The 22,455-nt window shown below is 46.7% G+C and overlaps 1 protein-coding gene across 6 annotated transcripts in view; it reads right to left on the bottom strand.

Moving 5' to 3' along the window:
• The window catches only part of LOC137323649 (RNA-binding motif, single-stranded-interacting protein 1-like), a 506,296-nt gene extending 486,067 nt beyond the window's left edge, over positions 1-20,229 (bottom strand). The window contains exon 1 of one of the 6 annotated variants that reach the window (XM_067987386.1): positions 19,803-20,229. In XM_067987386.1, the coding sequence (XP_067843487.1) occupies positions 19,803-19,916 (114 nt within the window). In that variant the 5' untranslated portion in view covers positions 19,917-20,229. Of the gene's footprint in view, positions 1-19,709; positions 19,731-19,802 lie in introns of those variants that run through there. The other 5 variants (XM_067987388.1, XM_067987390.1, XM_067987384.1 and 2 more) reach the window with 5 other exon arrangements.
• Positions 20,230-22,455: the final 2,226 nt, after the last annotated feature.

The raw sequence follows: 22,455 nt of genomic DNA, 5'->3' as shown, positions 1-22,455 counted from the left end.
ATTTCCATGAGCTGTAAACATGCGAACAAAAGGTGGACCACATCAAATGCGAGCAAGCATACTTCCACCAGCGCTCTTTATGAGGTGAGCCCATTAAAAGAGTCAGAACAGAAGGTTGCTTCAAAATGCAAAATATACTCCACATTAGTTTTTTTTAAAAACCAAATATTCCCCAAACTCTAAACCAACACTGAGCTTAGGATAAAAAGGCATCCAAAAATGAAAGAGGCACTGATCACGTTTTGTCAGTGCAGGCACTTGCATAATAAATCTATAGCAGAAGGAAAGCAGTTGTAGCCAATTGTAGAAGTAAATTCAAGAGAGAATTGGATAAGTACCTGGACAAGAATTTAATTGGGGTGGAGGTGGGAGGTGAGTGGTTAGGAGAGTTATTGTGGGCAATGATACTTCTTAGACGCTGGAACCGGCCAGATGGATGGCAATGATATTTTTTCCAGTTCTGCATATTCGAATGCTAGAACAAAGTGGTCTGCTGCCATAGCGTTGGATCCAGCAACTGTTCATCAAGAGCCGGCTTTCTTCTCAACACACAGCAGCCAGCCACCTCACATAGGACATCCCAAAGCACTTCACAGCCAATTAATTATTTTTGAAATGCAGCCCCTTCTGTTATGTAGGCAAAAGCAGCAGCCAATTTGTGTACAGCCGGGTCTCACAAATTTAATCTGTTTTGGTGGTGTTGGTTGAGTGTTAAGTATTGGCCAGAACATTGGGAGAACTCCTTTGCTCCTCTTCAAATAGTGCCACGAGATCTTTTGCACTCATCTGAACAGAAAGACAGGGTGCTTTAACGTCTCACCTAAAAGACAGCACGTCTGACAGTATCACATTCCCTCATTACGGCACTTGAGTGTCAGTCTCTATTATATGCTCAAATCCCTGGAACCTAAAAACTTCTGACTCAATGTCAAGAATGCTCATTAAATCAAACTGACACTGGACATGTATCATGCACTTGTCACCAAGAGAAGGCACCAAAAAAGCAAATAAGTATTCAGAAATATAGGATTATTAAAAGGTTGTTTGCACTTCAGTTAGGCCTCTGCAGAGAGTGTTCTTTCGAAGGTATTACTTCACATTTGAGCAGCTGACAGGAATGGGACATTTGGGAGTTGAGTGAGAGTGTTAAGACACTGTAGATGAAGGCATATATTAGTGAAGGGCATATGCAAGATGTAGATAGCACTGTTAATGCAATGGGCAGATTTTCATATTAAGTTCCTTCTGTTCCTCTTGCCAGTCCTCTTGCTTTTGCTGGATGGCTTCCTCCACGAGGGCTTGCCTCTTTATAGCAAAAGTTATTAAACATGCAAAGATTACAATTACCTTAGACCAGTTATATTACAGGACATCCCTAAATCTGTCCAAGTACCTGAAATGTTTCTTCAATTTACCACTAGTGTACTCTATGGTGACCTTCATGAAAGCATCTATTTCATTATATCTGTTTACCAGCTGGTGTACTTGGTTGCTGCAGAGTTGTCATGAGCCAGGGCTCCAGAAGATAGCTCTGATCGCCAAGGGGCCACTCTGCTTCTTTCCTTTGTGGACAAGTATCAGTGGCACAACAAGTTGCCTTAATATGAAAGGGTCCACAGACCGAGGCTCAGCTTCCTGGACCTCTCTGAGCAGCAGTGCACACGGAGGCTCAGAGTCACTCAACATGATGGCGGAGTCCAGCACGTGAGTGCAAAAGACAAGGCTGAAGCGTTTGCAACCATCTTCAGCCAGAAGTGCCGAGTGGATAATCCATCTCAGCCTCCTCCCGATATCCCCACCATCACGGAAGCCAGTCTTCGGCCAATTCGATTCGATTCACTCCACGTGATATCAAGAAACGGCTGAGTGCACGGGATACAGCAAAGGCTATGGGCCCCGACAACATCCCAGCTGTAGTGCTGAAGACTTGTGCTCCAGAACCAGCTGCGCCTCTAGCCAAGCTGTTCCAGTACAGCTACAACACTGGCATCCACCCGACAATGTGGAAAATTGCCCCGGTGTGTCCTGTCCACAAAAAGCAGGACAAATCCAATCCGGCCAATTACCGCCCCATCAGTCTACTCTCAATCATCAGCAAAGTGATGGAAGATGTCGTCGACAGTGCTATCAAGCGGCACTTTCTCACCAATAACCTGCTCACCGATGCTCAGTTTGGGTTCCGCCAGGATCACTCGGCTCCAGACCTCATTACAGCCTTGGTCCAAACATGGACAAAAGAGCTGAATTCCAGAGGTGAGGAGAGAGTGACTGCCCTTGACATCAAGGCAGCATTTGACCGAGTGTGGCACCAAGGAGCCCTCGTAAAATTGAAGTCAATGGGAATCAGGGGGAAAACTCTCCAGTGGCTGGAGTCATACCTAGCACAAAGGAAGATGGTAGTGGTTGTTGGAGGCCAATCATCTCAGCCCCAGGGCATTGCTGCAGGAGTTCCTCAGGGCAGTGTCCTAGGCCCAACCATCTTCAGCTGCTTCATCAATGACCTTCCCTCCATCATAAGGTCAGAAATGGGGATGTTCGCTGATGACTGCACAGTGTTCAGTTCCATTCACAACCCCTCAGATAATGAAGCAGTCCGAGCCTGCATGCAGCAAGACCTGGACAACATCCAGGCTTGGGCTCATAAGTGGCAAGTAACATTCGCACCAGATAAGTGCCAGGCAATGACCATCTCCAACAAGAGAGAGTCTAAGCACCTCACCTTGACATTCAACGGCATTACCATTGCCCAATCCCCCACCATCAACATCCTGGGGGTCACCATTGACCAGAAACTTAACTGGACCAGCATTTTATAAATACTGTGGCTACGAGAGCAGGTCAGAGGCTGGGTATTCTGCGGCGAGTGACTCACCTCCTGACTCCCCAAAGCCTTTCCACCATCTACAAGGCACAAGTCAGGAATGTGATGGAATACTCTCCACTTGCCTGGATGAGTGCAGCTCCAACAACACTCAAGAAGCTCGACACCATCCAAGATAAAGCAGCCCGCTTGATTGGCACCCCATCCACCACCCTAAACATTCACTCCCTTCACCACCGGCGCACTGTGGCTGCAGTGTGCACCATCCACAGGATGCACTGCAGCAACTCGCCAAGGCTTCTTCGACAGCACCTCCCAAACCCGCGACCTCTACCACCTCGAAGGACAAGGGCAGCAGGCGCATGGGAACAACACCACCTGCACGTTCCCCTCCAAATCACACACCATCCCGACTTGGAAATATATCGCCGTTCCTTCATTGTCGCTGGGTCAAAATCCTAGAACTCCCTTCCTAACAGCACTGTGGGAGAACCGTCACCACACGGACTGCAGCGGTTCAAGAAGGCGGCTCACCACCACCTTCTCGAGGGCAATTAGGGATGGGCAATAAATGCCGGCCTTGCCAGCGACGCCCACATCCCGTGAACGAATAAAAAATATTTTTTAAAAATCTGCAGCCTCCTTCATGCCGAGCTGCTGCCGGTTGTCCCGAGCACCATCTTCTTACCTGTCGCTGTCAAAGTCACCACTGCCCTCAACAACTTCTCCTCCGCATCTTTCCAGGGTGCCACCAGGGACATCGCCGACGTCTCAGTCGTCTGCACAAAAGAGCCCTGCAAATACACCTACACCCACTCTGCAGTGACACAATGGGTGGCATCAGTTGTGGGTCTTCATAGTGATCCTCAGGAAAGGGCATTATTGCACAAACCAGACAAGATTCGCAAAGACGTGGCAGTAGTGGTGCCAATATAATACGTAATGTGAGTTGCTCAGAAATTAAATATAAGTAACAACCATGACAAACCCTCAAACACCCTTGTGCATCCCCTTCATGCTCACGACTTGTTTGCCTTACGCTTCCTACTGCACATATGTGATGCATGCCCTATGGCTGCAGCACGGGTAGTGGCAGGTTGAGTGAGGCTGACTGTGAAAGAGATGCCCGAGAGGGTGAGTATGAGATAGAGCCATGAGATCGTATGAGGATTGGGTTGAGTGGTAAGGGCGGGATGAGTACTGGCGATATGTTGGTGGTGCAAGTGACCTCCTCTGCCACCTCGAGCCAGGCCTTCTTGGTGGCAGAGGCAGGCCGCTTCCTCCCGCCCGCCGCGGGGGGGGGGGGAAATCTCTGTCCTCCCCCTTCTCCTCACACCATCCAATGATACCTGGAGTGAGGCATCATTAAACTGGGAGCAGCCTTCCCCCTGGGCTGCTCCATGCTGTAATTTTTCCTATTTGTTGCAGCATCTGTCAGTGGAGGACTGCCCCTTTAAAAAGAGCTCCTCCAGCTGACAGAGCTTACTTTGCATGCGCAGCCCGCCCGATGCGCAGATCAGCAGTGGGGAACCTGGAACTACAGGTAAGTGGATCCAATTAGGCTGCGATCGCGCGGGGGCAGACTAATTTCACCAGGCGCGTTACCCACGCACCCAATAGCCCCCCCACCACGAACCCACAGCCCTAACATCGAGCCCAATAATCCAGGACAAAATTAATTGGCACTTGGAAAAATATGGGTTAATAAATGAAAGCCAGCACTGATTTGTCAAAGTCAAATCGTGTTTGACTAATTTGATTGAGTTCTTTGATGAAGTAACGTTGAGGGTTGATGAGGGTGGTGCGGCTGATGTGAACATGGACTTTCAAAAGGCCTTTGATAAAGTACCACATAATAGACGAGTGAGCAAAATTAAAGCCCATAAAATTAAAAAGGACAGTGGCAGCGTGGATACAAAATTGGCTCGGGGACAGAATACAGAGTAGTGTGAACAGTTGTTTTTCGGACTGGAGGGAAGTATACAGTGGTGTTCCCCAGGGGTCAGTATTAGGACCACTGCTCTTTTTGATATATATTAATGACCTGGACTGGAGTATAAAGGGTATAATTTCGAAGTTTGCAGATGACACAAAACTCAAATGTAGTAAATGATGGAGGATAATAACTGACTTCAGAAGGACATAGACAGACTGGTGAAATGGGCAGACACATGGCAGGTGAAATTTAAACACAGAAAAGTGTGAAGTGGTGCATTTTGGTGGGAAGAATGAGGAGAGGCAACATAAACTCAATGGTACAATTTTCAAGGGGTGCAGGAACAGAGAGGTGCACATACGCAAGTCTTTGAAGGTGGCAGGACAAGTTGAGGAGGCTGTTAAAAAGGCATACAGGATCCTTGACTTTATAAATAGAGGCACAGAGTACAAAAGCAAGGAAATTATGCTAAACCTTCAGAAAACACCGGTTCGACCCCAGCTGGAGCATTGTGGCCAATTCTGGGCACCACACTTTAGGAAGGATGTCAAGGCCTTAGAGAGGGTGCAGAGGAGATTTACTAGAATGGTACCAGGGATGAAAGACTTCAGTTACTTGGAGAGACGAGAGAAACTGGGGTTATTCTCCTTAGAACAGAGAAGGTTAAGGGGAGATTTGATAGAGGTGTTCAAAATCATGAGCAGTTTCGATAAAGTAAGGAGAAACTGTTTCCTGTGGCAGAAGGGTCAGCAACCAGAGGACACAAATTTAAGGTAATTGGCAAAAGAACCAGAAGCGACAGGAGGAAAATAATTTTTACGCAGCGAAATGTTATGATCTGGAATACATTGCCTGAAGGGATGGTGGAAGCAGATTTAATAACAACTTTCAAAAGGGAATTGGATAGCTCTTTCAAAGTGCCGGCACAGGCACAATGGGCTGAATCATTCTATGATTGTATGGAAAAACCCTATCGCAGCATGTCAAGTTTTCACTGACAGTTTGCCAGTCAAATCATTCAAAAATGCTTTGTGAATACATTTGTACCCATCATTTTTTCCTTCAGAAACTAAAATTTATGATGTCCAAAATAATGCTTTAAACTACATTAAAAAATCAAAATTACATATTTCACAATTACATGATTAAATTTATATATTTTGGTATATACTGATATCTTCATTGAAGTTTTTGCTCGAAGGCCCCAGCCTCTCCCAGAAGTCTGGGCTTGCAATTCATATTTTTGCCCAGAATGGGATCGGTGACTCTCTAAGCTGAAGGCAGATCCTGTGGTCTGCGCATCTGCTGTGTGCACAATGTTCCAACATGCATCAGTAACATTTAAGTTACCCAAATGATAGAATGCTTTTCTGAGTATTTGTTTGACTTTTTTTCAAAGTGATTTGACAAATGAAAGCTAAAGGACAAATTTCAAAAGTTTTCTTCAAATAAAATTTATACATTCTATTTTTTAAAGCAAATAGAAAATGTCAAATTATCACCAGGGTTTTACTGATAGTTAAAGAATGTAAATATTATATTTGCAGACACGTGTGAGAGAGGGCAATCACAAGCAAGAGAGAACGTGCGAGAAAGAGTGAGAGCACAAGTGGGAGAGCGCGCGACAGAGCAAGAGAAATAAAACGCGCAAAAAATTGATACATTCAGAAAACATCAAATTTAATGTTTGCAGAGAATACTTGGAAAGTTACACACCAGTGATGCAATACCCCCCAGTGTTGTCAGACCCACACTTTCCCCCTTCACTCAATGCTGACAGACACCTGGGGGTAATTTTAACCCCCAAGAATAGATGGGTTAGAAGTGGGTGGACAGTAAAAATAGTACGTTATTGGAGAGAGACCGCATCTCTGCTCCAACACGCCCACTCCCAGGTTTAATTGGATGCGCCGTACAACAGAAACCCGGAAGTTCCGTCCCCACTTAAAGCAGTCGGGCTGATATTTAAAGGGCCAATTCAGGTAGTTGAAACACTAAGTAATTAATTTTTTGTGAATTCTGCAACAGAAACGAATTTAACTATTCCTGAACGTGTCTCCCGTGGCTTCTGCAACATGCCACTGAAACGGAGGCGAGCTGAAGCAGAAGCTCATTTGGCCCTTAAAACCAGTGATTAGCGCATCTCAATAAAAGGTAAGGTACTGAAGCTGGGCATTCAGTTCTCTCAGACAAACGTATGGCTGGGAGTTCTTTGTGTTTAGACTGAGATTTCTTGCGTTCAAATTTAACCTACATTTTGGAGCTCTTGAAATTGACAAGATCAGGATGGAGGGCGCAGTATTCAACAGTACATCTGAGGAGGAGGCACATCACCATCAGGCATGTTGTGCAGTTCTGTGATTTGCAATTGCAGAAAACAGAGGTGCGCAACAAGGACCTGGAGAAGAGCAGAGAGGGGACCAGTGGAGAAGCCGAGGTCGCAGGAGGCACTACCCACGTGAGAGGGTCTACAGGTAGAGGCTGAGCTTCCTGGACCTCTGAGGATCAGAACCTAGGCAGGCTCAGATTGAGTTGCCAGGTGGTCGCAGACATCTGCAGGCTCATTCATGAAGAGCTGCTTCTGGCTGGACCAAGTGGCCACGCACTGCCCGTCGCAGTTAAAGTCACCATTGCCCACAATTTCTTTGCCTCTGGATCATCCCAAGCGCACCACCGGTGACATCTCCAAGGTGTCTCAGTCGTCTGCACATAAGTGTGTACGACAGGTCACGGATGGCTTGTTTGCCAGGGCATCCATCTACATCAACTTCCCCCACGCTAACATCAGCCAGACTGAGAGGGCAGTGCGTTTCAACTCTGTGGTTGGCTTCCCACGGGGAAGGGAAACTGAAAGGGATATCACGCCATCAATGCACAGCTGGTGTATGACCACCGGAAGAGATTTCTGCAGGTGTGTGCCAGATTCCCTGGCAGATGTCAAGATTCATTCATTTTGCACGAGTCCAACATCCCGGCCCTCTTCCACACAGAGGACAGACTTGAGTGCTGGCTCCTTGGAGAAAAGGGATACCCCGTGCTGATATGGCTCATGACACCTGTGAGAAACCCCACCAGCAAGGCACAGCAGTGGTACAACCAAAGCCACATCACCACCAGGTGTGTCACTGAGCAAGCCACAGGAATATTAAAGATGCGCTTCAGGTGCCCGGCTAGTCTGGGAGAGCCCTTCAGTACTCGCCAGCGAGGGTGTGCAGAATAATCGTCGTGTGCTGCATCCTGCACAACATAGCACAGCAGAGGGGGTTACAGGTGCAGGAGGTTGAATGCACTCATGAAATATCCTCATCTGGCGGCAATGTTGAAGAGGAAGAGGACGACAAGGAAAATGCAGATGGGGAACCCATCACCAGAGCAGCGGTGCACATTCCTGCCTCTGATGCAAAAGATGCCCTCATCTCCAACAGGTTCTCATAATGAGGTGTGCAAATTGAAGAGTTTTAAATACTCAGGCTGCTTAGAACAACCACCACCTCCACCAACCGCCGCCACCACTGCCCCCTTCCATCCCCCACCCACCGCCCCCTTCCATCCCCCACCCACCCTCCGTTTGCACAAAATAGTCCTTCAAACACGCATACACCCATTGCACACATGCCCAATGGGTGGCATCATGTCTTGGCATTCATTATGAAGCACATGAAAGGGAAAATTCACAAAAGGGATTCAATAATGGCCAAGACATGACAGTGGTGATCATCATTATTAAATTTAACATGCCATACCAAAAAAATATCAATTAACATCATGACAGCTTGTCAAACACTTGGTGATTTACAATTGCTTAGCCTTTCTCTTTTTACCACTTCCACGTAATGCATCCCCTGTGGCTTCAGCAGAGGTAGTGGCAGGTTGCTCGGATACCTGCCCTGACTGCTGAGATGCTCTCGACCTACGACCTCTGGGTTTTGGAACCCGTGACGGTCTCGACAAAGACTGCTCCACCTGCACCTGTGCAGGGGCAGACTCAGCCAATGGGAGAGAAGGCAGTATTGCGGGTACTGGATGAGGGGGCAACGGGTGAGATGTGGGAGTGCTTTGAGTGGAGTCCCCACTTCCATGTCCCCTTTTGCCATCATCCATCTCCCGGACTGCACAACATCACTCCCACCACTCTGCTGGCCAGCAGATGTGTCACGTTCTAAGGCCATAGCTGCAGTCTCTGTCTGCCTGATTAAGGTGGCAGACACGTTTGCATCCAGAGTCTGCACGGACTCATTTGAGAGCAGTGCTTGAAGTTCAATGGAGGCTACCATTCTCTCCATCATGGCCATTCCCACACTTAACTGCGCCAACAATCAACTAGAGATGGAGGTGGACTCCTCCATCCTCTCCGCTATTGTGGAGTGTATGTGTGGCACATTTTCAACTACCTTGCAAAGGCGCAGCTGTACCTTTGTCATTCTCAACGATGGCCCCTGGGGTTCAGCATCTGTGTCCAGCTCAGCAGAGCTTGGAGAGGAGTGCGCCCCCAGACGCAGACTCTCCACAGCTGCCACTACCACCAGTGTCTGCTCGTTCACATTTGTGAGTGGTGAATCACCAGGTTACAACCCAACCAACTGTCCAACATGACCCACCAAAGTGTCAGTATCTGTGTTGATGCATTGTTGCATGTCTTTTTTTTCATTCAGGGTATGTGGGCGTCGCTGGCAAAGCCAGCATTTGTTGCCCATCCCTAACTGCCCTTGAGAAGTTGGTGGTGAGCCACCTTCTTGAACCGCTGCAGTCCGTGTGGTGACGGTTCTCCCACAGTGCTGTTAGGTAGGGAGTTCCAGGATTTTGATCCAGCGATGATGAAGGAACGCAGATATATTTCCAAGTCAGGATAGTGTGTGACTTGGAGGGGAACGTGCAAGTGGTGTTGTTCCCATGTGCCTGCTGCCCCTGTCCTTCTAGGTGGTAGAGGTCGCGAGTTTGTTTGCCTCTGCTGTCGAAGAGGCCATGGTGAGTTGCTGCAGTGCATCCTGTGGATGGTACACACTGCAGCCATAGTGTGCCGGTGGTGAAGGGAGTGAATGTTTAGGGTGGTGGATGGGGTGCCAATCAAGCAGGCTGCTTTGTACTGGATGGTGTCGAGCTTCTTGAGTGTTGTTGGAGCTGCACTCATCCAAGCAAGTGGAGAGTATTCCATCACACTCCAGACTTGTACCTTGTAGATGGTGGAAAGGCTTTGGGCAGTCAGGAGGTGAGTCACTCGCCGCAGAGTACCCAGCCTCTGACCTGCTCTTGTAGCCACAGTATTTATGTGGCTGGTCCAGTTAAGTTTCTGGTCAATGGTGACCCCCAGGATGTTGACGGTGGGGGATTCCGCGATGGTAATGCTGTTGAATGTCATGGGGAGGTGGTTAGACTCTCTTGTTGGAGATGGTCATTGCCTGGCACTTGTCTGGCGCGCATGTTACTTGCCAATTATCAGCGCAAGCCTGGACGTTGTCCAGGTCTTGCTGCATGCGGGCACGGAATGCTTCATTATCTGGAGGGGTTGCGAATGGAACTGAACACTGTGCAATCATCAGTGAACATCCCCATTTCTGACCTTATGATGGAGGGAAGGTCATTGATGAAGCAGCTGAAGATGGTTGGGCCTAGGACACTGCCCTGTGGAACTCCTGAAGCAATGTCCTGGGGTTGAGATGATTAGCCTTCAACAACCACTACCATCTTCCTTTGTGCTAGGTATGACTCCAGCCACTGGGGAGATTTCCACCTGATTCCCATTGACTTCAATTTTACTAGGGCTCCTTGGTGCCACACTCGGTCAAATGCTGCCTTGATGTCAAGGGCAGTCACTCTCACCTCACCTCTGGAATTCAGCTCTTTTGTCCATGTTGGGACCAAGGCTGTAATGAGGTCTTGAGCAGAGTGGTCCTGGCGGAACCTAAACTGAGCATCGGTGAGCAGTTTATTGATGAGTAAGTGCCGCTTGATAGCACTGTCGACAACACCTTCCATCACTTTGCTGATGATTGAGAGTAGACTGATGGGGCGGTAACTGGATGGATTGGATTTGTCCTGCTTTTTGTGGACAGGACATACCAATTTTCCACATTGTCGGGTAGATGCCAGTGTTGTAGCTATACTGGAACAGTTTGGCTCGAGGCGCAGCTAATTCTGGAGCACAAGTCTTCAGCACTACAGCTGGGATGTTGTCGGGGCCCATAGCCTTTGCTGTATCCAGTGCACTCAGCTGTTTCTTGATATCACGTGGAGTGAATCGAATTGGCTGAAGACTGGCTTCTGTGATGGTGGGGATATTGGGAGGAGGGGAGGCAGAGATGGATCATCCACTCGGCACTTCTGGGTGTAGATGGTTGCAAACACTTCAGCCTTGTCTTTTGCACTCACGTGCTGGACTCCGCCATCATTGAGGATGGGGATGTTTACAGAGCCTCCTCCTCCTATTCGCTGTTTAATTGTCCATCACCATTCACAACTGGATGTGGCAGGTCTGCAGAGCTTTGATCTGATCCGTTGGTTGTGGAATCGCTTAGCTCTGTCTATAGCATGTTGCTTCCGCTATTTAGCGTGCATGAAGTCCTGTGCTGTAGCTTCACCAGGTTGGCACCTCATTTTTAGGTATGCCTGGTGCTGCTCCTGGCATGCTCTTCTACACTCCTCATTGGACCAGGGTTGATCCCTTGGCTTGTTGGTAATGGTAGAGTGAGGAATATGTGGGCCATGAGGTTGCAGATTGTGCTGGAATACAATTCTGCTGCGGCTAATGGCCCACAGAGCCTCATGGATGCCCAGTTTTGAGCTGCTGGATCTGTTCCGAATCTATCCCATTTAGCACGGTGATAGGACACCATCCAATGTGTTGTGTGGCACTCAGTGCGAAGACGGGACTTAGTCTCCACGAGGACTGTGCGGTGGTCACTCCTCCCAATACTGTCATTGACAGATGCATCTGCGACATGTAGATTGGTGAGGACGAGGTCAAGTAGGTTTTTCCCTCATGTTGGTTCGCTCACCACCTGCCACATGCCCAGTCTGGCAGCTATGTCCTTCAGGACTCGGCCAGCTTGGTCAGTAGTGGTGCTACCGAGCCACTCTTGGTGATGGACATTGAAGTCCCCCGCCCAGAGTACATTCTGTTCCCTTGCTACCCTCAGTGCTTCCTCCAAGTGGTGCTCAACATGGAGGAGGACTGATTCATCAGCTGAGGGAGGGCGGTAGGTGGTAATTAGCAGGAGGTTTCCTTGCCCCCGTTTGACCTGATGCCATGAGATTTCAAGGGGTCCAGAGTCAATGTTGAGGACTCCCAGGGCCATCCCTCTTGACTGTATATCACTGTACCGCCACTCTGGTGGGTCTGTCCTGCCGTTGGGAAGGACATACCCAGGGATGGTGATGGAAGAGTCTGGGACGTTGGCTGAAAGGTATGATTCTGTGAGTATGGCAGTGTCAGGCTGTTGCTTGACTAGTCTGCGGGACAGCTCTCCCAATTTTGGCACAAGTCCCCAGATGTTAGTGAGGAGGACTTGGTTTGCCTTTGTCATGTCCGGTGCCTAGTGGTCCAATGCCGGGTGGTCCGTCCTGTTTTATTCTTATGTCACGTGACGGTGCACCCTCAGAAGGAATGAGATCCTCTGAGGAGTTGCTTTCTTCCATCTCGGCTCTTTCTTCTTGAAGGCATGATTGCCCAGGAAGACAACAGAAGCCAATATTAAATATTCATCGGAAAATTGGCAATCTTTCCACTGACCGTAGTGAGGTCTGGAACAGTTCAATCATTGTTAAAATCACTTCATAGTGTGTGTGAAAGATGCTAAAGTTCTGTCACCAGCTATCTGCGGGTTGCCAGTCTCTCCATCTCCGATGGCTAGGCATGCAACGGTGCAATTTATCTCCGTGGCCTCCTCCTCTGCATCTGTCAGCTGGACTATTTGTGGTGGTCCACCTCCAGTTCTCCTCCTTTCCCTTGCATTTTGCATTCTCTTCTCCTTCAAGGGGAGAAAGAACAGGCCCGTCAGTTACTGAAGGTGACGTATTCACCCGATGGATGCATTGCTTTGGATGGAGGCTGACAATGAAACAGATGCATCAGAGGATGACTATCAGACAGACTGCATCAGGATTGGGGTGAGCGGCAGTGATGGGTGCATAAATGGGGAGGTGAAGTAGTGCATGGAAAGTAAAGGATAGTTGATGCTGAAACTTAAGTAGGTATGAGGAGTGATGTGAGGGACTTGGTGCGCCAACACAGAGTGAGGTGGGGGGGGGGGGGTGGGGTGTCCCATTTCACAGGATGTAGGTGAATCAGCAAAAGTACTCACTTTTCCTGACCTGGTTAGGTCCTTAAACCACTTTCTGCACTGCAGCCAAGACCTGGGCACCATACGTCTGCTGCTCACCTCTCCAGCCATACCTTCTTGTTGGCAGAACCAGGTTTCTTCCTCCCGGCGCTTGGGTAAATTACCTCCATCCTGCTTCTCACTGCACCCAGCAGTACTTCCATTGAAGCATCAATAAACCTAGGTACAGCCTTTGCTTTCCTGGACTCCATTTCTCCTTTAAAATCCATTCTTGGACTGGCCCTTTAAATAGTGGGCTTTAAATCGCATCATTTGGGTGCGCAATAGGCACGTTGCGCAGCTTGGAGACATGAAACCCGGAAGCAAAGATAATTGCCTGCAATCAAGTTGCGACTGCAGATATAAACACGCATACTTGACTTCCCGGTTCCTCATGCACAAATCATCAGCAAAGTGATGGAAGGTGTTGTCGACAGTGCTATCACGGGGCACTTACTCACCAACAACCTGCTCACCGATGTACAGTTTGGGCTCCGCAAGCACCACTCGCCTCCAGACCTCATTACAGCCTTGATCCAAACATGGACAAAAGAGCTGAATTCCAGAGGTGAGGTGAGAGTGACTGCCCTTGACATCAAGGCAGCATTTGACAGAGTGTGGCATCAAGGAGCCCTAGTAAAAATGAAGTCAATGGGAATTGGGGGGAAAACTCTCCAGTGGTTGATGTCATACTAGCACAAAGGAAGATGGTAGTGGAGGCCAATTATTTCAGCTGCAGGAGTTTCTCAGGGCAGTGTACTCGGCCCAACCATCTTCAGCTGCTTCATCAATGACCTTCCCTCCATCATAAAAGGTCAGAAATGGGGATGTTGGCTGATGATTGTACAGTGTTCAGTTCCATTTGCAACCCCCTCAGATAATGAAGCAGTCTGTGCCGCATGCAACAAGACCTGGACAACATCCAGGCTTGGATTGATAAGTGGCAAGTAACATTCACGCCAGATAAGTGCCAGGCAATGACCATCTCCAACAAGAGAGAGTCTCACCACCTCCCCTTAACATTCAACGGCATTATCATCGCTGAATCCCTCACCATCAACATCCTGGGGGGGTCACCATTGACTAGAAACTTAACTGGACTAGCCACATAAATACTGTGGATAAGAGAGGTCAGAGGCTGGGTATTCTGCGGCAAGTGACTCACCTCCTGACTCCCCAAAGCCTTTCCACCATCTACAAGGCACAAGTCAGGTATGATGGAATACTCTCCATTTGCTTTGATGAGTGCAGCTCCAACACTCAAGAAGTTCAACACCATCCAGGACAAAGCAGCCTGCTTGATTGGCACCCCATCTACCAGCTTAAACATTTACTCCCTGCACCGCCGCACACCTTGGCTGCGGTGTGTACAAGATGCACTGCAGCAACTCGCCAAGGCTTCTTCGACAGCACCTCCCAAATCCGCAACCTCTACCATCTAGAGGGACAAGGGCAGCAGGCGCATGGGAACACCACCACCTGCACGTTCCCCTCCAAGTCACACACCATCTCAACTTGGAAATATATTGCCGTTCCTTCATCGTCGCTGGGTCAAAATCCTAGAACTCCCTACCTAACAGCACTGTGGGAGAACCTTCACCAAACAGACTGCAGTGGTTCAAGAAAGCAGCTCGCCACCACCTTCTCACGAGCAAATAGGGATGGGCAATAAATGCTGGCCTTGCCAGCGACGCCCACATCCCATGAATGAAAAAAAAATCCACCCACCTGCTGAGTTCCCGGCTCCAAGTTAAAATCATGCCGCAGGAACGCACCACTGAGCCAAACCTACATTCCACCCCTCAGTTCTGTCAAATTCCCAGTTCCTCCCCTGTGGTGCCAAACTCTAGCCGTGATTGCATAGCTACCAAACTCACCCCAGCTCTGCCAACGGGCAGAATCATCTCTTCCCCCAGCCCACCCAGGACCGGCCCCCCATGTTAAAAAGCCCAGGACTGGTCCCAAGTCTGCCTAAACCCCACTCCCCCTACCCATTACTTGGTAAATACCGGGGTTCGAATTCGCATGGGCCGCTATCCCACCAATTACAGCAGTACCTACCAGAGCTGACCCCACCGATGTACGCGGGGTCAGTGTTAGGGTACCTCACTTGCATGGAGCTGGCAGGCACACATGCCAGCATTCTGGTGCCTGCTACCAATTCAGGTGAGAAAGAGGCAGCTTTCTCCAACTGGAGAAATTATTTTTCTCCCCTTTTAGGGGGGAGCTGATAATCAGCATTTGTTTTTTCCCAAATTACTTTTTCTTCAGAGGGCCAAGCCACTTCCTTGGCCTGGATTTCCTCCCCCCTCTCCCTTCCCCCAGTAGTCCACTTGCACCTTTCCGGAGGCCAGTACAAATCATTTCAGTGAATCATGTTTGCAATGGTCAGATGTTCCACCCCAAACAAGGCCCCTGGAAATTGGCAAAGGCCCAGACTGGTGTATCCGGGTCCCGTCCCATTTCTGGGATCTTGTAATGCACTCCCACCAGAATTACAGCAGAAGTGCACTGGAAGGTCCGTGCAAATTCCAAACCTGAAATTGTAACTCCAGTTAAACCACCTTGCATACTATTTTGCTGTATATTCCCAACTTTAAAACTGGTAAGGGATAAAGCTTAAATATTTCGAAAAAGGAATATATATATGGTCACTCATTCAATTTTCACAGAATCATGAACAGTCTTGGAATTCGATCTCTAAACTACCAGTAAAAGTCCCAGAATACTACTTAGTAAAAATGAAATTTGACTTATTCAGTTACTGCAAATCAGCAGCCCTGATGTTTTCCCCTACATGGCATGAACATCCCTACTGTTATAGGATAGTGTATCCTCTGACTCACCATTAGCAATGCCACGGGAGATCTGCATAGGTTTATAATCATTCTTAGCGATTGTCATCTGAATCCTTTGATTAGCTTACAGCCTTCAACTCAATCCCTGTTATCTATTTAAAAGTTACATCTGTTGGCACACACACAGTTGAAAGCATGAGTGGAATAACATCACAAATCAGTTCTATTTTCAAACACAACAACAAACCCACTCATGCAAGCCTAAAGCAGCTGCTCCACACTAGATTTATTAACCCATCCCACACCTAAACCCAGATTAGTTCCTCTTCCTAACACAATATTCCCTTACCAAAATCATTGCAACCGACCAACAGCTAATACAAAGACAAAACCATCACTGTCCCAATAATTCCACCAGGGTCATTTGGTGAAGCAGAAATTCAGTAGCTCTGCTTTTGTGTTTTTGCTTTGTTTATATTTATTTCTATTTATTTTGCTGTTTTGCAAATGCTGTTTATTTAAAGTTTTAGCATGCGTTGAAGTTCAAGAAGTGTTGAAAAATTACTTTATTCAGAACAGTTATTTAACTTAAATTAAGTTACTTAGTGAGCTTGGAGAAAACTCAGTTTCTGCTAACAAAATGAAAATGCACAATTCAATACTGCCATGTCTGTCCTGCGAAGGGCCTTACCTGCATAATGTACTGGAATATTGCCCACAGTAAGAATGGCCTTGGTGGGAAGTTTCTGCTTGTGCAAGCATGACACACAGTACAAACCAAGAATGAAAACATTCCATGAAAAATTTGATGTTCATCCAAATATTATGACTGGGCCTTGTGGAAAAGGAACTGACATTACGATTCTTGAAAGGTTTCCTATACTATACTGGATGTGCCTCACTAGGATTGCTGAACATTAGGAATGTGGGACATGCCTTACTATGTATGTACTTCATGCGACCGATTTTAAACAGTGACACTTTTTGCATCTATCCAGCCATCTTGGGCTGGCTACGAACTCTGGACCTCCCTTCCACACCTTTAGAATGGGGTCACTAATGGACAGGACCCTTTTCTGCACTGTCAATCACAGGAAAAGAATCTTGTCCACTTTGCATTCTGAGCATGTACCCCCTTTTCAAAGTAACGACCACATCCTTCAAGGCAACTTTACTCCAGTTTGGCAAGGCTCCACTTTGTCTTGGATAGTTTCCTCAGTAAAACAATAATTGACTGGCCCTTTTACAATTCATCCTAATCAAGTCCCTAAAGCGCCTCTAGCCTCATTTCAAACATATCCTTTCTCCATTTTGGCAGTTTCTATTCAGGAGGCAAGATCCAGAATGAGATGGAGTGTGCGCACGATGCATATCAGCAAGGAAGCATTCAGGATACCACTCAGCATGCAGTTCAGGGAGCTGTTGGGGTACTTTCAGAGTTTCAGTATGCCAAAGTTCAGTACGTTACTGTCTTACTTTAGCGGTTCTTTTTTTTTAAAAAAGAAAATTCTCCGAAAAATAATAAGAACAGAATTCCATCTTATTTGATTGAATTATGAAAAATCTAAGTTGGAAACTGTATAATTAACAAATGATTTCATGATATAGTGGGCTAGAATTTCTACCTTCTGACAATATATAGTTAGAAACCTAGCCCTAAAGTCTTTCATTCAGCATGTTTTCCATACTGCCTGCAGTGTTTCTCTACAAAATACTGATTACTTCTCATGAAATTTCTGGTGTGGAAAAACTCAACACAAATCATATGATCCAGTATACCTTCAGGTCCTACATCACTATCATCTTTATTACATTTTCACATCTATCATGTTTGGAACACCAGCCCTCTAACAGCATGAAAAGTTGACTTTTCTTAACATAAGCAATAAAATGATAAATAGTTTAAGCTGTGTTTAAGACTATAACTCATCCTCCAAGTTAGTTCTGGAACATTCACGAACTGCAGGAGTAAAGTCAACAGTTTATGACATCATCAGAACCCTTCATTTTACAGTGCAATCAAACTGCAAATTTAACATTGATGCAAAGCGGTTTTGCCTTGGCACCAACACTGAACTTGTGTGGTGTAAATTGGCCATCGTGGCCCGAACTGACTTCTAAGTGAAGTGGAATGTGACAACCTCCTCCAGGTAGACTCTTCTTCGCTCTGGTGTCAGGCTCAGTTCCTGACTCCATATTCAGGCTGAATTTACACTAACTGCAACTGCAATCCAGCAATCCAGCTGGATGTAAAAGCTCCCATTGCATGATTCGAAGAATAGGAAGGTCTCTTGATGATCTGGCCAGCATTCATCGCTCAATCAACACAACCAAAAACAGATAAACTAGACAATCTCCTGCAATGGCTTCTCTTCCCATGCCATTACTTCTGGAGTCCCCAAGGATCTTCCTTGTCCCCCTCCTACTTCTCATCTACATGCTGCCCCTTAGCAACATTCATCTGAAAACACATCAGATTCCACGTGTATGCTAACGACACCCAGCTTTAACTCACCACCATCTCTCTCAACCCCTCCACCACCTCCATGTTGTCAGGCTGCTTGTCTGACATCCAGTACTGGATGAGTAGAAATTTCCTCCAATTAAACATTGGGAAGACCAAAGCCATTGTCTGTGGCCCCCGAAACAAACTCCATTCCCTAGCCACCAATTCCATCCACCTTCCTGGCCACAATCTCAGACTGTTCACAACATTGGCATCCTATTTGACCCGGAGCTTAGTTTTTGACCCCATATCCTCTCCATCATGAAGATCACCTACTTCCACCTCCGTGATACCACCTGTCAAAACCCATGCCTCAGTCCATCTGCTGCTGAAACCCACATCCATGCTTTTGTTACCACCAGACTCGACTATTCCAATGCTCTCATAGCCGGTCTCCCATCTTCCACCCTCCATTAACTTGAGCTCATCCAAACCTCTGCTGCCCTTATTCTAACTCGCTCCAAGTCCCATTCACTCATCACCCTACTGCTCGCTGACCATCATTGGCTCCCGGTCCCCAAATACCTCGATTTAAAAATTCTCATCCTAGTGTTCAAATGCCTCCATGGCCTCCTCCCTCCCACATCTCCTCCAGCCCGACAACCCTCTAAGAACTGTGCATTCTTCCAATTCTGGCCTCTTGCGTATTCCCGACTTCCTTTGCCCTACCATTGGTGGCCGTGCTTTCAGCTGTCCAGGCCCTGAAATCTGGAATTCCCTCTGTAAAACTCTCCACCTTTAAGATACTCCTTAAAACCTACTTTAACCAAGCTTTTTTGTCACCTGTCCCAATCTCTAAGGCTGTGTGTCAACTTTTTGTCTGATTACGTACCTGTGAAGCGCCTTGCGATATTTTACCACGTTGAAGGCGCTAAATAAATGCAAATTGTTATTTATCCCATTTGCTTTTTGATGGACCTTGCTGTGCAACAATTTGGCTACTACATTTAGTTAAAAACATACTTCAATAAGTAATTCACTGGTTGCGAGATATAGATTATACATATATCTATATACACTTTATACGCCAATTCCAATGTTTAAAACATTCAACGTTATCAGTATCACATGATACACAGACTACCAAATCAGCACAGTACAAACGCAGAATGACGCAACGTTTATTTACTTTGGCAACCGCTTTCTTAGTACATAGTCAATTCCTGTGATTAAAGCCTATTTCAAGTACGAGACGGTTCGTTGAGATATTTCTGGAGTATCAATTTGTCCATTTGAGTTTTGGCAGTCAACAGTTGTTGGCTGCTTGCCTCAATAAACGTTTAGCCTTAAATTACTAAAGTTCTGAACTAAATGCAAACAGGCCTTTAGTTACCAGCTTGTAATTTGACTTCTACCCTGTAGAAAGTTGCAGGTTTCGCCTCGGCGAGCGCACAAAGTGGGAATTTCGCAGTGTGACTGCTCATACCTTTCTCCCCTCTTCTTCCTGGACACTCGCACACTTCTCCTCGCCCCTGCTGCCGTTTGCCTGCGTGTCTCCTTTACTCTGACAGTTCCGCTCCACACTCATATTGCTCTCCATGTTGCTGTCAGGATGCTGTTTCTGCTGGTTTCCCTTTTCCTCACCAGTCTTCGCTGCCCCGCTCACAGCCTGGAGCCAATGATCAGCCGCGGCCTTGGCAAAGGAAGCGGAGACGTGGCCGCGTGTCCTTTGCGGGGGCGGGGGTCGCAAATAAAACTACCCCAAACTTTTTTTTTCTTGAATTGTTTCCTCTGGTGGGTGTTTGCTCCCCTTGTTAGTGTCTGTGTCAGGCGCAGGTCCCAGCCGATAAACAGCCCGGACGTGCTGAGCTGCCAGTTGTGGTCGCGCTGTCGGCGGCTCGAGCCGAGATACAAACCACGGGGCGGCGCGAGGCCACAAACGGTCACAAAGTACAAACTCCCCCGACCGTCACTTGCCTTGTTATCTCACTCTGCCGCCTGCACTGTAATGCTGAGAGAGTCACGGCCCCTCACCACAATGGTAGTTATTGCTGTGGAGTTGCCACAAGAGGACAGATGGGAATGACACTTGAAAAGCAATAAGTATTGAGCGCCCAAAGAATATTATTTTGTTTTTGGGGAAGGGGGTACAGTGTGGCAGATACTAGCTGGGATCAGACGGGACATGACAAAGGGCTCAGGTATGGTTGGCTTAAGTCCAGCATCTTTTGAGATATGATCACCACCACGTTTCCTTGGGAGGTTTGGTATGAGTATCTGCATGTTTCACCCCCAGAGCAGGAAGTTCCAAGTTCAATGCCCTGCGACTTAATTCTCAAAAAAATTCTAAAATGTGTCTGGGGTGCAGACTGCACGTTTAAATTGTGCACACTCCTACATAGCAACACTCGCAGCATATGCTAAGGAGTAAAGAGTGTGTCAAAGTCTGGAATTGCATGGATAATTGGAGAAATTCGAGCAAAAATTAGGTTTTAAAAAATGGCATGTAATAAATATAGAACCAATGAACCCACAAGCTTGACCCTGAGCTTCCAGTCGCTTGACATTTCAATTCTCCATCTCACTCCCACTCTGACTTTTCTGTCCTCAGCCTCCTACATTGTTCCAATGAAGCTCGAGGAACAGCAAGTCATCTTTCAATTAGGCACTTTGCAACCTTCTGGACTCAACGTTGATTTCAATAACTTGAGATCATAACTACTACTCCCATTTTTTCAGACAGCAGGTAATGGTTCTGCTGTTGCCATTTACACAACCTCTAGACCCATTGTTTCTTTACTTGACCCATTACCACCCCTTTTGTCATTTAATCACTCCTGCCCTCCACTCTCTTACAGACCTTCCCTTTTGTTCTTTCCTCCCTTCCCCTTTTCCTCACCCTCCCCATCCTTATTTTAATTAATTATGCAAATTAAGTCCCTCATCAGAATCATTCCTGCACTCAAAGGACTGCCCACAGTGTGCTGCTTATCTGTTTTACATGAGCGCATCAAAGATCCTGGGGTCTGGCCCACTTAAGCAGCCATCTTAAATATCATGTTCATCAGAGAAGTTTTTTTTTCATTTGTATTTTCTGTTCAATGCTTTTGCATTGTGCCCTGTGTACTAGTTGTTTTTGTTGGAAACTGAATTTTTTTTTGCTGCCAATATTTTCCTTCAGTATTCTCAGTTCATATAGGATACTGAGCATGGAAATTGCTTACTGGACTCTGAACGTGTTGGTTACTTCAAATTAAAAATTGTTCATAGGGGGCCACCAAATACAGGAGTATGACATCTAAGGCATTCCAGATGCACCAGTTGCTAACCACAAGAAATAGTGAAGAACACACTTACCATCACTTTCCTCTTGGTACCAGCAAATTTTTTCTCATTTGTAGTCGGGTGCAAAGGACCCACTGATTTTAGTGAAATGAATCAGCAACATTCTTCAATGCAGCTTGCACGATAGGCTACTCTGCTTTGGTGTACCTCCTGCAGCAGGACTTCCAACTCTTCAGCATCAAAGGGAGCAGTGTTACCCACACCTCTCCACTGTACCATGTGATCAATTTCTTCACTTTTCTATCCCACCACATCTTCCCATTTCATGGTGAGCTGCAGATCTTTAACGGTAGTTCCCTCATCAGATTTTCTAATCCTTGCTAAGTGCGCAACAGACTAAATTCTTTGAGCAAGTTTTAGCCTATTCAAATTCTGTACCAGCTCAACCCCATTTCTTCCATTATTGGAAAATTAGGACTAATACCCCAACAATGGCAGGAGATCTTGTGCAAATTAAACATTACCTTTTTGTTTTTGTATTCATGCTGTTAGATACAAAACTAAGGATTATGCAATTTAATGGCCTTATTTACTTGTCCTGTGATCTTCAATGACATGTATTTTCACAACACTATATCTGCTCTTCAATTCCATTTAAAATTTACCATTTAAGGTGTATTTCCTGTCATTAATTCTGAGATGTATTATTTCACATTTATCTCCAGTCAACTGCATCCGCCACCTATCTGCACATCATGCTAGCCTATCTACGTCTTTCTCCAATCTTGCACAATCTTTGTCACAATTTGCTATATCCCCAATTTGTCATCATCAGCAAATTTAGATGTTGTTCC

The sequence above is a fragment of the Heptranchias perlo genome, chromosome 7, assembly GCF_035084215.1.
Source record: "Heptranchias perlo isolate sHepPer1 chromosome 7, sHepPer1.hap1, whole genome shotgun sequence".
NCBI classification, from domain to species: domain Eukaryota; kingdom Metazoa; phylum Chordata; class Chondrichthyes; order Hexanchiformes; family Hexanchidae; genus Heptranchias; species Heptranchias perlo.
This window is presented reverse-complemented; position numbering and strand designations above follow the sequence as displayed.